The sequence below is a fragment of the Ursus arctos genome, unplaced genomic scaffold (assembly GCF_023065955.2).
Source record: "Ursus arctos isolate Adak ecotype North America unplaced genomic scaffold, UrsArc2.0 scaffold_23, whole genome shotgun sequence".
NCBI lineage: Eukaryota > Metazoa > Chordata > Mammalia > Carnivora > Ursidae > Ursus > Ursus arctos.
Genome location: NW_026622908.1, coordinates 19,475,515 through 19,492,255, shown reverse-complemented (window position 1 = coordinate 19,492,255; position 16,741 = coordinate 19,475,515). Strand labels below are relative to the sequence as shown.

The following is a 16,741-nucleotide window of genomic DNA, read 5'->3' as shown; positions in this document are numbered from 1 at the left end:
TGGAAGTTTGATCAAAGGGGATAAACTTTCCCAACATTTATATAGGAAGTTAAAAAATGCTTCAAATATTTTGGGAACTTACCTAATCAGTATACTTTTAGCATGTGTCTGGTCATGTAGCCATCTTTGGTCAATCATCAAAAAATCAAAGGCAAATTGGCATGACTCAACCCTAACTTTAATACCGCATGATTGTGTCGTGTAAGCTTGTTTTGTGTGAGAGCTGCTGTGGTTTTAGTAGAGAGATTAACAACCGGACCTAAGCTGGCCTCCAAACCTTGCCCTGCTGATGCCTCAAGCTCTTTGAAGTCTGACCATCATACCTGGCAAAACAACAGTGAGAACTAGGATGGTGTCAGATCTAATCAAGTTGTTCGCTGCAGCATAGCTAACTATGGGGTTCACTAATTGGCCCAATTGCGGATTATACCTTTTGCTACAGATTCAAGACAATAATTTAGTTAAATGATGTTTTTTTTTTTTGCCTTATCTCTTCTAATTAAGATTCCAATGTGGGAAGAAATAGGATTAGGCAGAGTCTCAAAACTGTGTTCCCCTTAAGGTGGTATGCACTTTTGATAGGCTCACTACGGCACGTGAAATATATAAGAGCACAGTATTACCAACTTCTGGAAAGTCTGTGAAACCTATATGACCCTACTGTATGTCTACCTTACTTAGGAATTAAAGTGTAAATATGGGGATGGTAATATAATGAATATATTAAGATGTAAACATGTACAAAATGACATTTCCATTGTTAAAGAATGCTAATTTGAATTTACTTTTGACAAATGATTTGATCTATATGAACAGATGCCTATGTTCCACTTTGATTTTCTTTTGCTAACTGCAATATATCTGGAATTGAATATTTCAATATTTGTGGAGGGCATCACTATCAGAAAAGGTATATTGGACTACATGGTCCACTGTGCCACAATTTAATGCTCTTGAGCCAGACATTTATGTTTCCATTATTTTATTTTAGTGACATAATTGTTAACTGACAAATAAGTTAACCAACCCTCCCCTGTACCTCTAGGTATAGTAAACAGTCCCCTTTCTACCTCCCATTTAAAACTGGAAAGGCTATTGATACAAAATGTAGGGAAGTAAGGAAACCTAGGACCAAAGATATCATGAAATTCTACATTGTCCAACATTGTCATAGTGACTGTAAGAGTTTATGCTTTTCCAATATGTAAAAATTTCAAATAATTCTACTGAACCATAGCAAGTATACTGTAGTACTATATAAAGCTAATTTATACTGATGGCATATAATATTTTGGTCTGACTACTTAAGAATGAATTTTCTAAGTAAGTGCATCAAAAATAATTGCTACTAAATAAATACTGGTTTATCAATTCTTCTGTGAGAAAAAGTTCTTGATGACTGGAGAGGTACCAGAGTCCTGTGTTCTGAATTAGGGGCAAAGTATTAAGACAATCTTGAGTAAACTTAATCTACTTTGATTTTCTGGACTCTCAATATTCATTTAATGTACAAAACCCACATAAATATACTATTTATGATAATTACTATTTTTGGACCAATTAAAGCCTATATAAGTATTGTTTATCCTTATTTTGAAAATTTGCTGTTATGATATCATCAAATTAAAAGAAGCCACATTTCAATTTTTACCAAATCTTACTTGTTTAGGTATTACAATTACATTAAAATTACTAATATAAAGAAAAAACTGGTTAATGATGATCCCAACAGCAGAGAAGCAAAAATTACAGAACTGAAAAAAAATACAAGTCTAAGTAGTCACTTCAGCTTGGAAGTGAAACTATGTACCCAAGTTATATTTCTTATGGAAATTAATGGAGAAGGTAGTGTTTACACGTCACTTGACTTGTGGAGCTTACATAATATTTATAGCTGTATTACTTGGACAATTTTTCAAACTCCATAATTTATCTTTATACATATATTTCAGCAAAGATTTTATATCTGTTAAGTGCATGACTCTGTTTTTAGTTCTGGGATAGATATGAAGATGAAAAAGACACAGTTTCTATATATTGAGTCTATTATTATATCTTAGTAAAGCCTGTTGTTAAAAAATATTCAATTACTATGTAGAAAGTATAAATAAGCCAGTAGAGGGCCTGGTATGTGATAAAGGCTTAATAAATCTTGCTATGATTGAATAAAGGTTATGTATTAGGCCAAGGAATAAGTAGTATGTCGTGGTTAATCAAATATGCTAGAGAGTTACCATGCACAGTTTACAAGGATTATAAATTTTCAAAGAACTGGAAAGCTATTTTTTTTTTTTTAACCTGAGGTCAGACTGAATCAACCTTAAATTTTCTCTTTTTCTTATCCAGAATACATGCCAGGATTTTAGTGTCATTACTATAGATAATGATTCTGCTATGGTTTTCGTAGAGGGCTAAGTTATAGAGCTTCATAGCTGATAAATACTAGGTATTAGTAAAAATTTACTGTGATTAGATAAATGCTTCCACTTGAATCTGAATAATACCAACAGACATTCCAAGAAGAAAGAAATATTCTTTTGCCTTTCCACTCAGAAAAATTAAAGACTGTTTAAAGACTGCTGTTTAAAGCTGCTCTACTTGTTAGATGCCCTTGGTGGCTGTTAGTATAAAAAAAAATTCAGTTTTCATATATAAAAAGAGTATTTAATAAATCAAAGAAAGGACCCTAAAAATAGAGATGAGGGTATTTTCCTGGGTTTTTTTGCTCCTCGTTTCCAAGCATGCCAACTTTGAGACCATGTGACTGATAGAAAATTCCATCATGTAACAAATCTACCTGTATGGAATCAGCAAATTTATTTCTGCTTTACCTGCTAAACCACCTTTCTCTTCTGAAAGTAAAACACAGATTCAATGCCTGCTATAGTAGAGTCTCACACTTTACAGACTAGTATAGATTGTATTATTTTTTTAGTATCAGTTTTAAAAAAACATTTGTTGTGCGTATTAAAACAATGTCACTTGATAGATAATTTTCCCCTAATAAAGGAATCCTCTTGTTTCCAATTTCTTCAATATATCACCAAAGACTTGCTATCTCTTCGGGTATGCATTTTATAAGGTACAATGCTGTATTGAAATCAGTTAGTCTTATGTGAACCACACGATTTTATCTTGTGTTGTAATTATACCTATATATGCTTCTATTAGGTTTGTTTCATTCTTGAATTCATATTTTTCTAATCACCAAACTGAATTTTATTGCATGAATGAATAAATTATTTGGAATGTGTTACACCTATATTTCTATGTATAAAAAAAGATGAAGGTTATAAGCCAAAAAGGTAAAGGATTTGTTCAACTGTATTAAATATTAGCTTTTTAAAAACCAACCATCTATTTGTATTTCGTTTTCAAATACTTATTCCAAACCACAGGTGATCAATTATAATTGTTCTCTTAGTTTAGAATGTTGGGAATAGAAGAGAGGAAATACAACAGAAACCTATGTAGTTTATAAAAGATCTCACATCAGCTCCAATGGTAAAGTCACTATTAGAACCCAAGTTTATTCAAAGGAGAAGTCCCACTTGACAGTATTTAAGTCCATTATTTCTACCTACTCACACCCAAAATAAGACCCAGTGTGTGTGTGTGCATATATGAGTTGTGTGTGTGTGTGTGAGCGTGAGAGAGAGAGAGAGAGATTAACATGATTCACACTACAGTGCTACTTTTTCTCTGGGTGCAATATGATTTTCACTAGGGAATCTGCTTGCTTAGTTTGTATGATGATAGATATGATACCTTAAACTTGGTTGTTAGAATACTCATTTGGGAGAAAGATGTCGCGCAGAGGAAAAAAACCCCACATTTTTCATTAAAAATATAAGCTCAACTTAAAAGAAAATGATGAGGCATGCTTTCCTTGTGATACTAACTATAACACTCTAAAATTTTTAAGCAAGATATTGCTTAAAATTGGTAAATAATAATAGTAAATTTCTCAGTATTCTATCAGAAAAACTGAAACAAAGTTTGAACAATTACAGTGTTGGGTTCTATTTCAATGGTTTCTTTTGAGAACTAAAGTAAATTAGCTCAAGAATCAGTATTTCTACACTCTCGATCTTTTGGCTTTAAGTGGCTTTTGAAGGGAGTATCCCCAGATGAGAAACTTCTAACACTCCTGCAGAGATGACCTGCTTGAAGAACTGGCTGCCTGATTAACTATTAACTGCTCTCAATAGGATTAGATAATTAAGGACATTGATGACCATTAATTAGGAGGAGGGCACATTAATTTGTCACTGGATAGGGCCCTTACAATGATTTATAGGTTAGTGCTACTTGCAAATGTGAAGGGAAAGAGAAAAAGAGAGAGAACCATGAAGTTACCTTATCAAGTGGCCAGCTAAAGAGGGCAGAGGGTCAAAAAAGGGCCAAAGTGGTCACTTAAGGGTGAAGTCCCAAACACCAAAGCAGTGCCAAGCCACATTGACCATCATTTGGTGATGAAGTTAAAAATATGCTAATTTATTGGTGGCAATTCTCTCTTTTTATGGTTTCAAGCAGTTAAGACAAGTGGCCTGCTTAAGAGCTTTTCATTTGAAAAGAGATTAAACAAAATGGTTTGTCAAGGCTGTTTGGCTGTTTTATGTCTTTGTTAAAAAAAATTGCACCGACTATACTGATAACTATCACATCACCCAAAAGCTATCTCTCCCTGAGCATTTATTTCGTTAATAAATACATCAACTCTAATTGCTTAATAGTGCTATGTTCATTTGCTCTTTAGCAAGATTAAGTTGAAATAAATCTTTTGTACCACTACTTTCTGTCACTACTGCTTGCATAAAGGTCACAAAAAAGTTTAAGTTTTGTAGAAAATTTACTTAAAGACAGTGGTGTAAATTATACTTTGTTTTGTTCAGCATGGAAAGCGGAAAGGTGATTTCACTAATAGTAAAGAAAACTGCTTTCAGAATGTAGATAAGGATATCCTCTTTTCTTAGCCATACACAATTGTGGGTAGCATTCACATTCCACACACAAATAAGCACAGCTCATTAACATTTAATTAAATATGCTTTTGAAAGCCTTGGAAGTACGCATGTCACAGTTATCATGTTAAGTTTGGAGCCTACTTTGAATAGACATTTAAAACAAAATCATTTTTTGCTATACTCTAATGATATGCCACTAAAAGAGAAAAAAATAAGACAGTCTAAAAACATTATTTTGTTACACCAAAAGACCTTAAGAATATTAGCAGGAAACATCTTCTAAGAATTTCAATAAAGTAAAAAAAAAAAACCATTCATATTTATACACACATAGACTATTTAACCTCAAGTCCGTGAACTAAAATACAAAAATTCTCTCTTACCTCGATGGTGAATAGCTTCCTTTTTAATTTAAAAGCTAAGTCTTTGACATCGGATACATCATAAATCAAGTTATTAAGCCGAGGAATCTGCCGAATGTGAATCAAACCTTGTGAAAAGGAAATTAAAAGAAAAAAATTTTAAAACACTGTCTTAGATGCATAAATTAAGAGTCTTACAGCAGAATCCTGTAAATTTACACACAAGCATCCTCCCCTTTTAAAACTGGAGCTTACTACCAGGAGCAATGAAGCAAATGGTGTGATTATACTCAAGTAATCAAGCAGAATAAGATAAACAGAAATCCTTGTGCGAGGAAAACTAATTGCACTTTGGTACAGAAGTACAGATGTAAAGAGGGATCTTAATACTTGTCAAAACTACAGCCGGTTTGTGTGTGATTTTCTCTTGTATTTACAGTAAGCAAATATGGCTATCACCTTGCATGCTGCCCACGGCACCACTGAGTGATCTTTATTTTATTAAATGCACCAGTAAGCAGCCAGCAAAACAAGGCTTATGGGTTACTGATAACCAGTGAAGCACTAATGAAAAGTATTTCATTTTGTACCTTATTAATGACTTGAGCAAACCATTGAAGAAAACTACATTTCAGAGGACACTCCAGGATCAAACTTTAACCCCTATGCCATCCCAAGACACTCATTTCTGTGGCATGTTAGACCTTTATGTAGCTGTTATAAGCTTTGTAATAGTGCTAGGTAAACCGTGAGCTTTGGCCTCTTGTCAGTAGAAACACTTGCTAATTTTTCCTGACAAGGGCACTGGATGCCTTTTGTGCAGCTTAATGCAGTTTCTGACTAAACTCGGGGTCATTTGCCACAGATGAAGACATGGGAGATTCTTCAGTGCATCTCTCTGCCTGACTCAGCCCATATTTAAAAATCATCATCTGAAAGACATTGATCTCCAAACATGGGGGAAGAAGGCAAATCCAAGTCTGAACAAATGAGATGCATCTTATTTAAAGAATTGCTTCTCTAGTATACAGTTTAGTGTGTGTTTGAATGCTTAGTGATGTATGTATTCATTTTAGCTTAAAAGGGTAAATAGGCCTCTAGGTGCTTAACTTTCAAAATGGTCTCTTCAAAAATAATTCACTGAAATACCTGATTTAATCTAGTAAACTTAAAAAATGCAAAATATGTTAAGAAGACAGCTTTTAGATGCAGATTAAAAATATCTTAAACAGAGCTACTCAGGAAAATACATTAGCAAAGAGCACACCAGACTTTCCTCATTTTACCTTGGTATATGTATGCTTGTTTAGCTCCTAAGTCATAAGGCCTTACACAACGAATGAATACAGTTTATCAAGTCCTTCTTATTAACAGAAACGTTACTTGTCCTCAAAACCACTCATTAATCTGTTGGTAATAGTTTATTGATTCAGAGATTTCAGCACAAAGTATCATAGCCTTTCACCCTTGAAATGTTTTAATCAAAATAACTGTCTTAGAATATAAAATACAATTTACTAAATTTATTAGGTCATAACACTTCTGAATGATACTCAGATACAATTTATTAAGGTAATATTTAACATGAGGTGTCTTATAGAAAGCAGAAATAATAATAAATGAAAATAGTTTATCCAGTTATGAGACAAATAAGTCCTAGGGATGTAATGTACAGCATGATGACTAAGCTTAACAATAACGAATTGTATATTTGAAAGTAGCTAAGACAGAAGATCTTAAAAGTTCTCATCACTAGAAAAAAACCACTGTGAACTATGTGTGGTGATGTATGTTAACAAAACTTAACTGTGGTAATCATTGCACAATACATGCATCTATCACATCATTACTTTGTACACTTCAATGTTGTATGTCAATTATAGCACAATAACAAATTAAAAAAAAGAAATAGTTTAATCTTAATGGTCCTCTTCCTATAATAATGACGATAATGGATTAAGCAATTATACATAGGGTTAATCTGGTCATATAGCACACACAGTTATGCAAGTTAATAATCGTGAGGCAAATTATTTTATGTAGCTTTTATTCATAGCTTATATTTTCTTGGTTATCATATAAAGTATCCTATAACCTTCATTTTGTTTTGTTTTGTTTTGTTTTGTAGACTCTAGCAATTGTCATAGTCCTGCAATTACAATCTTATACAATCTTCTAGCAGGTTTTAAATAAGTTATTCGGTCTTTAGAGGTTTCCATGGAAGTACAGTAGGTCCATAATCATAACAGCAATAATTGACATTTTACTCAGTATAATAGGTAAAAATCTATCATCATCATATTCTGTATTTTATTTAGACCTAAGATGTGCAAAACTATTAAACCTTTCCTATCAATGGTTCTATGTAAGAACCTTTATCTAAAAAAATTTCCAAATTAACCCAATGATCAAAATATTACTAAAAACTTCAAAAAAATAATAAAAATCTGACTAATTGACCTGTGTTTATACTAGGGTGGCAATATCATAAAATTTGCTCAAAACTCAAACAACAAAATGAACAAAGTCCAAATATAATCCAAGATGTTTACTTTCTGAAAATGTGATTGACTAGGACTTTTAAAATATTAATAAATACGAATTTTTTTATCATATAGGTAGGCTTTGTAAAACATAAACCACTATACAAAGCTGTTATTATTAGAATTAATATGATATTTATTTCAAGCATGGCTAATAAGTACAACTAATTTCATGACAACTTTAAGTCCTTAGGACAATAAAATTTTTATCCGACTGAGCCATGCCTTAGTACTTGGGTTTGACTTCTTTCAAGTAGTTAGCATAGTCCATAGTGTTAATGTAGTTTGGTGACAAGCTGCTATGAAAGAATGGTCAGAAATGGAAAACATTTAACAGACATATTATAAAATAAAATTCATGCTAATTGACAGTAGATATTATGACTGGATACAATGCTTCCAGGTACCCTAGCTGCAACCCAGGATATTCTCTTCTTATTGTAAAGGTGCTGCTTACCATGATAATCCTTATATAATGGGTTGGTTTCTCTCTCAGAACCAATGAATGATTCCAGACCAACTACTGTATCTGACAAGTTTGTAACACGAGCAATAACTGCTTTATTCTGTAAAACAAGAAAACAAAACACTCATTTTATGTTTAAAAATAATACATGTATTCAGTGCCATTACGCCATCTCAGTGACAAATTGTAGAGGAGATAAACTATCAACATAGAAAAATAATTCAAAACTTCCACAGGCTGAAAACTGGATGAAAATATACAGTTAATTGAAAATTCCAGCCCATGTAGGTATGCTATTCTAATTGGAAGAGCTGAGGGGAGATACCTTATTTTCGGTAGCGATCATAAATTGATTATTTTCCTTCTGTTTTAAGGGTCAAGGCTACCTTTATCCTCACACTCTATTCTTTTTCAAATTACTTTACCCACAGGAAAATCTGATAGACATCAGGATTCAGAAGCAGTAGATAGTACAGTATAATGTGTAAGGCAAAGTCCCACTATCATCTGTCAACTGGGACCAGGTCCCAGCCCTGTAATAGCTGAGGTCCTCTGAATCATTTTAGAAGCATGGAAGGGTCCAGCTAAGAGGCTGCAGCGTGGCTAGCTCTGCAGTCTTCTGTTCTCTCCTTCCAGATGCTGCTATTTGGCTCTGGGATAACAATAAAGGCAAAGAAAAGATGGTAGATGACTAGCACTAGACTAGTAGCCTACGCTTTCCTTCCCACACAACCTGACATGAACCAAAAATATTGCTAAATAATACATTGTAAAAAAAAAAAAGTCACATTTTAAGTTGCAAAAGTTCTAAAATACCCAGAATTTCATGGCTATAAAAAATCATTAAAAATATAATCATTAAATACCCTATAGGTTCTCTTGAATTATTTTATTTAATGGAAATTCAGTATTTCTTTTGGCCCCTGACAGGGTGACAGGTCAGCAAATGTTTCCTATGTTATAACATCTTAGAAAAATTTTTGCTCTCAAGTTCTAGGTAAGTTGAAAAAAATAGTTCTTTGTAAAATTCTGTAATTTTGAAACTCCCATTTTACACACTGATAATACCTACCAGTTTAAAAATAATCTTTAGAAAAGGATGGGAAATGTAAAACAGTTAAGAAAATTTTAGTTTGATCCCATGACCCCTGTTAGAGGAAAGTCCAAACACAATGAAACACATTCACTTTCTGAAAACATGACTGACTAAAGAGTTTACTGGTAGTCCTCTGTTTCTTCAGTCCTCTAGTAAAGATTGCATAAGAATGAAAAAGAAAAGAAAACTGGTCGATGTTACCTGACTTGGTCTGAAATACATAGTAGCTTCTGTCACTAACCATTATGCTGAAATGATTGGTTAACTCATACCTAGGGCAGTATTTGAAACTCCTCTCTAAGTAGAAATGTGTGTTGTATAAAGAACGTTTCAGCCTTTGAATCAGTGCTCTTAAAAGGAACCAGTAAAAATAATCATCCTTAATTGGCTTTAATACTCTTCATCACGTGGGTACCAAGTATAGAAAAACAAACATAATTTGAAAATGCCTATTTTTTTTCTAAGGCAATTTTTCATTCAATGGTGAGAAAATAATACAGATTGATTCCTTACTTTCAGTTCTATGCCACAGGGGATGGTCCTACTCCAGGAATAACAGGGGCTTCAGAGGCCATAAACAAGTTCCTCTCAATATTTCTTTAGCCAAAGACTATTATATCAAACTCATCCAGGTTGGGTTTCAGCCAGTTATTCTTCACCCAAACAAAAATGTCTGCCAGACATTCCAACAGCTGGGAGACAGTTCACAATGAGTCAACTTGAAAATGATTCATTGTGCTGAGTACTGAACAATGTTGGGGTGGGGGTGGGGTGTGGCTGGGTTGGTTGTAGAGGGTGAGAACAAGTGGGAGATGAAGAATAACCATGTGGTTCTCCCATTAAGAAGAATCTTAGATAACAACCAGCAGGCTCTTATCATTTCATTTTTAGGATAAACTCAACTGGGAAGAGTACTCCCGTCATGGACCCTCAGATGAACAAGCACTTATAAAGGCTACTGACAATATTTCTTAATCAAAAGGTCAGATTTCCTTTTATCTATAAATACAAGACTAAGCATTTTTATCTAAATATCTGAATCTAAAATGATAAAAGTCAGTTTTTGTTGTTAGAACTCAACTATTCAGATATGCAGTGATATAAACTAGGGCTTTTTCAGTTATTTTAATAATAGAAATTGTAAGGTTTAAGGATGGAATTAGTCTTCCATTCTAGTAGTATATAAACAAGGTCCTGTATATTTAAATGGACAACCTGACATTCAAAGAGGGTTTCTTTCTTTAACCTTAAAATTTACTAAGAAATCACTTAATACCCTGTAATATTTGTCAAGATTATAAATCTTTTTAAGGTAATTTCTGGGAGATTTAAAAAAATCAACTATCCACTTTGTAGAGAAAAACTAGTGAATTCCAAAATAAAAGATGTATACAGCCTGGATTTAGAAATTTCAGAAACTCATTCATATATTTAATTTATTCTGCTTCTAAGTTCCATCAGCTTACATTACAGTTATTAACTACGAATGAAATTTGCTTTTAAAAGCTTTCATAAAGTATTAGCGCAAGAAAAAGTTTTAATCATTACCACAAAATAAGTTATGTTTAACAATGACCTTACTGCTTTCTGCACAGCAGTTTTGGAAAGTATTTTATGTAATGTGGCAAACTAGATGGTGAAACTTGTACAGTTATCGAAAAAAATGTCTATAGAATAAAACACACTGGAAATTATATAAGAATAACATCTAAGTTTCTGACTGAGATAATCTTTATCTTAATTATAAACTCATTCAGTATTCCAGTGATGTATAAAAGATTAAAAGATATTTGGGCATGTAAATGTACATATTTTTTAAAAAGCTAAAATAGTGTTACAGATTACTTCTGTACCTCCAAGATTCATTGGGAGTATGGTATATTGACGTAATCACGTCTTAAAACCACTCTTGTCAAAAGGTCTTTCAAATCATAATGCTAATACTAAGTGGTCTTTTAGATAAAGGTAGGCAAATTTACTTAAGAGAATCTAAAATTAATAGCTTTAAAAATCCTCAAAAGCATAAAAATCACAATTCGCTTTAGGGAGAATACACTATGGACAATAAATTTTCATAATATAATTCAGTGTTCAGAAAGCTTTAGCATAATGATCTGAGCAGAGGCCTTGAAACTGGAACTTCCACATTCTCATCTTAACAGAGTCTAAGTGTTTTTACGTTACTAGCCAAGATGTGAAACCTCTTTGGTCTGCAGTATATGTAGGTGGAAATGGAGAACCTCAAGGTATTTGTGCATCAATTACTTGGACATAAAGTTTGAGTAATTTTTGTCTTAATTTTGAAGTTGCTACATTACTGTTTCTAATAAGGAACATTTGAGTAAGGACATTCAGGATTCACCAGTAGGAGTAAATTAATGGTTATATTCATGCATGGCACAATGACATCACCCAAGTATATACAATGATACTGCCACCCCTCCTCCTTGCCCATCTGGATGTGAAAATCTAGGATGGCTCAAAAATCCTCCCTATACTAGACAAATCTCCCTTCACTCCTGGGTGAAAGTTGTCAGCTCTGGACAGTAGCCAAGACATGACTAGGAGGGAAGCCAGAAGAGAAGAGAGCCGGTATCCAGGAGTTTTAAGAGTTTGCTGGCAGTCTCAAATAGCATTGTATTAAGTTGCATAAAAGGTTCTTAAAACTTTCTGTTGCAGTGCAATTTCTTAATTAAATTATTTAGATTTAAATCATGTCAAACGCTGTTGCAAATAAAAAAGACAAATCAGATTGTCCAGTCGATCACCTTTTTACTCCAATTTTAATTTCACAAAATATTTCAGAGTTTTTGTTTTGATTGTTTCTTGTTTGGTTTCATAGGATGTTTCCTGTTTTCTTTTATAGAATGGTAACCTCTTTATTAGGATATGCCAAATCCATTAAATGGATTTTAAATAAAGGAAGATTAATTTAATGCTCCCTTGCAATTTAAAGCTCATTAAACCAAAACTACGAACTTTAAGATAAAATTCAAGTTCTGCCATATAAGCTCCCTCCATTTTCTAATAAAAATAGTTGAGATCCTTATTTAGAGTAACCAAGTAACAATTAGAAACCTCAAACCCTGAATGTTTTCTTACTTTCTTTGACCCAATTATCTCAACAATATAAAAAGATACAATTTGTACCAATACAAAGTATACTGCCAGGAAAGATTTTTAACAAGAGAACTAAAAAGTAATTAACCAATCACTTAATTATTAAGAAGCTTGAAAAGAAAAAATCAGTTGACATAGAGCATTTATGCAATGCCTTAAATAAGAATAAGTTTTTGAGCTACTCAAATAAGAAAGACAGCAAATACACAATATAAAGGGTAGAACTCCCATTTGAGTATATGGCATACACATCAGATTTGTGACTACAATAGTGCAAAAGCACTATTAAGTTAATACTGAAAAGTTAAAGAAAGATTTCAATTACTTTATGTTTGAACCTACTACATGACATGATGTGTGTGTATATGTGTGTGTGGTGGGGGAGAATCCCAAGAAAAGCAAGTATACTACTCAACAGCTCATGTTATACTACATTTTTTTGAGAAATGATATGCATAGAAACACAAACATACTAGAATTTATATTTCTTTGTCATGCAATAAAAAAACTTGAAAAAAAGGATAAATCTAGAGAGGTTTAATGAGGTTTTGTTTTTCTATGCCTTAAGTTCTATATTCTATAGGACTGAGACTATGAAATAATAAAATTGTTTATACTGTAACTTTTTACAAACCTACCCCCACCTTCCCCAGAGTTGTCATTTACTTGTAGATTAAATTTTTATTTTATAAAAATATTTTATAGTGGGAAAAATAATTCTGTTCATAATTATTTTGAGTTTAAGAAAGAATATAATTTTATCAAATAAAGTTACACTAATATATATTTGTAATTATAATACCTTAATGAAGGTATTAGATCAAATCTTTCCAGATTTAATACTGAACTTTTATTCAAAATCACGGTTATTTTTAAAATACAAAGGAACTTGTGTAAATTTTAAAAACTGTAGCTATAACATTCTCTTGGTAGCATCATACACTGATATTTATGTAGGGAAATCATAAAGCAAACATATTTTGGTTCCTTTTACTAATGCTTTAAAACATATCTACAAAGGAGCTAATGACAAATATACTTAACCTCAAGGGCAAAATAAATTGCTACTAGTAAAATTGTCAAATTTTACTAGGATTAGGCAATGGAACCACATCTTTTTTTGTGATTTCCATCTGATCTAACACTTGGTATTCTAAGTTTCGGCATAAATTTTTTTTTTTAAAGAACACATGATGTTATTTTCAGAAATATTATTTACATCTACACTGGCCTCAAATAGTACATGCTTTGCAGAACATTTATTTACATTTTTTTTTCAGTTTTCTTTTTCAATAAGTTATTCTATTAAACATTTTTAAAAATCTTACATGTTCTGAAAACTCTCATACATGGGGTAAGCAAAATATTGTAATGAATAGGCTGGAGAGAATAATGGTGTAATATTCAAAATTAATTTAACTATTTTTTCATAAATGATAGTTTCATACTATTCATATGGACATCTGTATTTTTTGTGTAAAAATGTTTAATGGGTAACTTCTTAAATCAGAAATTCGTTGTTTATTACTTTATACTTGAAACTGTTAAAATGTAATTCACAGATGTCCAAAAGCTCATAGCGTGCCTGGAAAAACAATTGCTAATATCCAAATATCAAAGAGAGCATCCAGCTGATGTTTGTGATGCAGTGGTAGGTTAAAGATACTAAAGTTTAAAATCAGCTTAGAATAATCCCATATTGAGTATAAAATGATAGCCTGTCATCAGGAACAGGCTGACAGAGCCAGGTCCAGATGGGAGACTGGCTGGGAAAAGAGCTGAGGCAGGTGGGAAAATGATGGGAACCTGACGGCAGACAGGACTACTCCCTCTGCTGGCAAGGTTCTCATCTGCTTGAATTTTTAACTAATGACTAGCTTTTCTTTAATTATTTAAGATAACACCAATAAATTATGTAAGGTGTTCCTTCTTTAGTTGGCTCTTCTGCATTTGCACATTTTCAAATTCATGGTATCCTATTTTTCACCAGATTAATTTCTCAGAGATATAAGGATCCAATGCTTCACCAGGAGGTCCAATTATTTATCTTGTAATTTAATTGCATCCTAAGCATAAGCAAATGTAGCATTGCTTTTATAATATAAGGTCTTTAAAAATTAAGAATGCCTTTGATTTTATATTTGTTGATATATGTACTTTCTTGAATAAAAATATTTCTTGGGCTACAGACTTCACAATCTCTTTCTCAGGCTCTGCATAATGCCCCGTAATGAAATAATATAGAAATGAACCATATAAATCAACTATACAGGGAACAAGGAAACAGCATGTCACAGCAAAACAGCATAGATGTACAGCGCCAAACCTATCTGATAATCTAATGATCTGAGTTTACAGATATTATGTACTAATATGTAAGAAATTAAGAACTAATGTTTACACAAGAAATTTGTTAAATTTTACAGAAAAATTATTCAATATTTGATTTTCAGTGTAAGTTAATAGCTGCAGCAAAAACATTTAGTAAAAATCTGTTCTAAGATTTTGGCCTACAACCAGAAGCTCCCAGAACAGGAGGGATCAGCTTTTTCACCCACTGTTCTCATCTGAATCCTGGCTTAAAAGCTATTCCAGCTCCCAGCTTTCCAGAAGGCTCCATCCCAGGAATCCCTGCCTGCCATTTGGTTTGCTGATTTTAATCTCTCAGGACTTTCTTACAGTGGCTCTACTATGCTGAACTGGCACTTGCTTCTAGAAGTGAGTTATTATTAAACCTGTAGGTCAATTGTGGCACTAACAACTCTTTGGAAGCTTTCAGCCACAGTGTACAATTTGCTAGTCTAATTAAATATTAATTCTAAGTGTTACATTTTGTGGCTAAGAGCTTTTATTTTCCATCATCAGCCTGGAAGAGAAAGAGGTTACAAGGCTAATTTAATCTCTCCCCTTGTCTTCCCCAACATTAAAGATTAACTACATAGGGTGCGAAAACATTATTAAAGAAGCAGAAACTCTTTATATAATAATAATAATGTAATTAATAGCAAAGGGCTAAAACATAACGTTAGGATATAATATATGACCTGGTACTTAAAGAGCTTTAAATTATAATTAGTTACAAGCACATTTTGTTTTAATATTAAGACATAGGTATCTTTTTTTGAAGACAGCAGTCTTTCTTTAAGAGAAAGTATGCATCCAGGTATATAAATAGGAATAACTCAAAACTTACATTTTCTCACAGGTATTTTTCAGACAGCTTGTAACACCAAAGATTAACAGCTTAGTAATTTTATTTGTAAAAAAAAAAAAAAAGCAAAATTAAATAAATTATATCTATTTTCTGTACATAAAAAATGATGAAGTCAAAGATAGTTTATTATAAAAATAATTAACGTTAAAAATCCTTTCCCCTTTTTTCTTCTATCATGTTCAAGTGGACTGATCACAGAGGTCCCTCTCTGCTTCTGTTCCCAGAACAGTTGTGTCCATGCCTGGACACTGGGCATTATAAAGACTGCAATCCAACAGCCAAAGATTCCATATGCCCAAACAGATGACTCAATCTCCATACTGTGATGAGACGTTTCACGATTTCTATCATTGATATATTTGAAAATTTTGGCTCTAAATAGTACTTTAACAAGCACCATCACTACAAGGAAGTACAGTAGGAATCACCATATGAAGTGTAACATCACAAAGTTATTTTAGAACAAAAAAAAGTTTAAAATTAAAATTATTATTCTTTTTATGGCTTGCTGAATATGCTTTGGTTAGAGTAAGTGTAACGAAAGGTTTCTAAATGGTAATTTTTTCCCTTTAAAGATGCACATTTATCTTATTGGCCATTTTAGATATCTTGCTCTTATTTAATATGCATATTTACACTAAGATAAAATGGTATGTACTCTGCACCTAATTCTCTATATAGACAGAAACTTACAGATAATTTGGAGTTTATTTGTGTAAAAAGTTTTAAACATCCTTGGCCAATAAAGTAAATTAAATACATATGTATAATGCATACAAGCTAAGACTTGATTTAAAAAATTAATCAGATACCAGAATATGTAATATAAAACACAAGAAAATAAAAACTGGAGCTGTAGGAATTATAGATTCTTACAAGCAGCCTACAGTAGCGAAGTTGAAACACAGTTCTATTATTTGTTATTGTAAAGAATAACAGATTCTGTTTACAATGAACCAGACTCATACGAAGT

At 32.4% G+C, this 16,741-nt stretch overlaps 1 protein-coding gene across 4 annotated transcripts in view; it reads right to left on the bottom strand.

Moving 5' to 3' along the window:
* Positions 1-16,741, bottom strand: part of ELP4 (elongator acetyltransferase complex subunit 4) — a 241,613-nt gene that overhangs the window by 117,192 nt on the left and 107,680 nt on the right. For all 4 annotated transcript variants that reach the window (XM_057317073.1, XM_026512178.4, XM_057317074.1 and 1 more), the window contains 2 exons: positions 8,330-8,438; positions 5,351-5,457 (listed from right to left, as the gene is read on the bottom strand). In XM_057317073.1, coding sequence (XP_057173056.1) covers positions 5,351-5,457; positions 8,330-8,438 — 216 coding nt within the window. The remainder of the gene's footprint in view (positions 1-5,350; positions 5,458-8,329; positions 8,439-16,741) is intronic.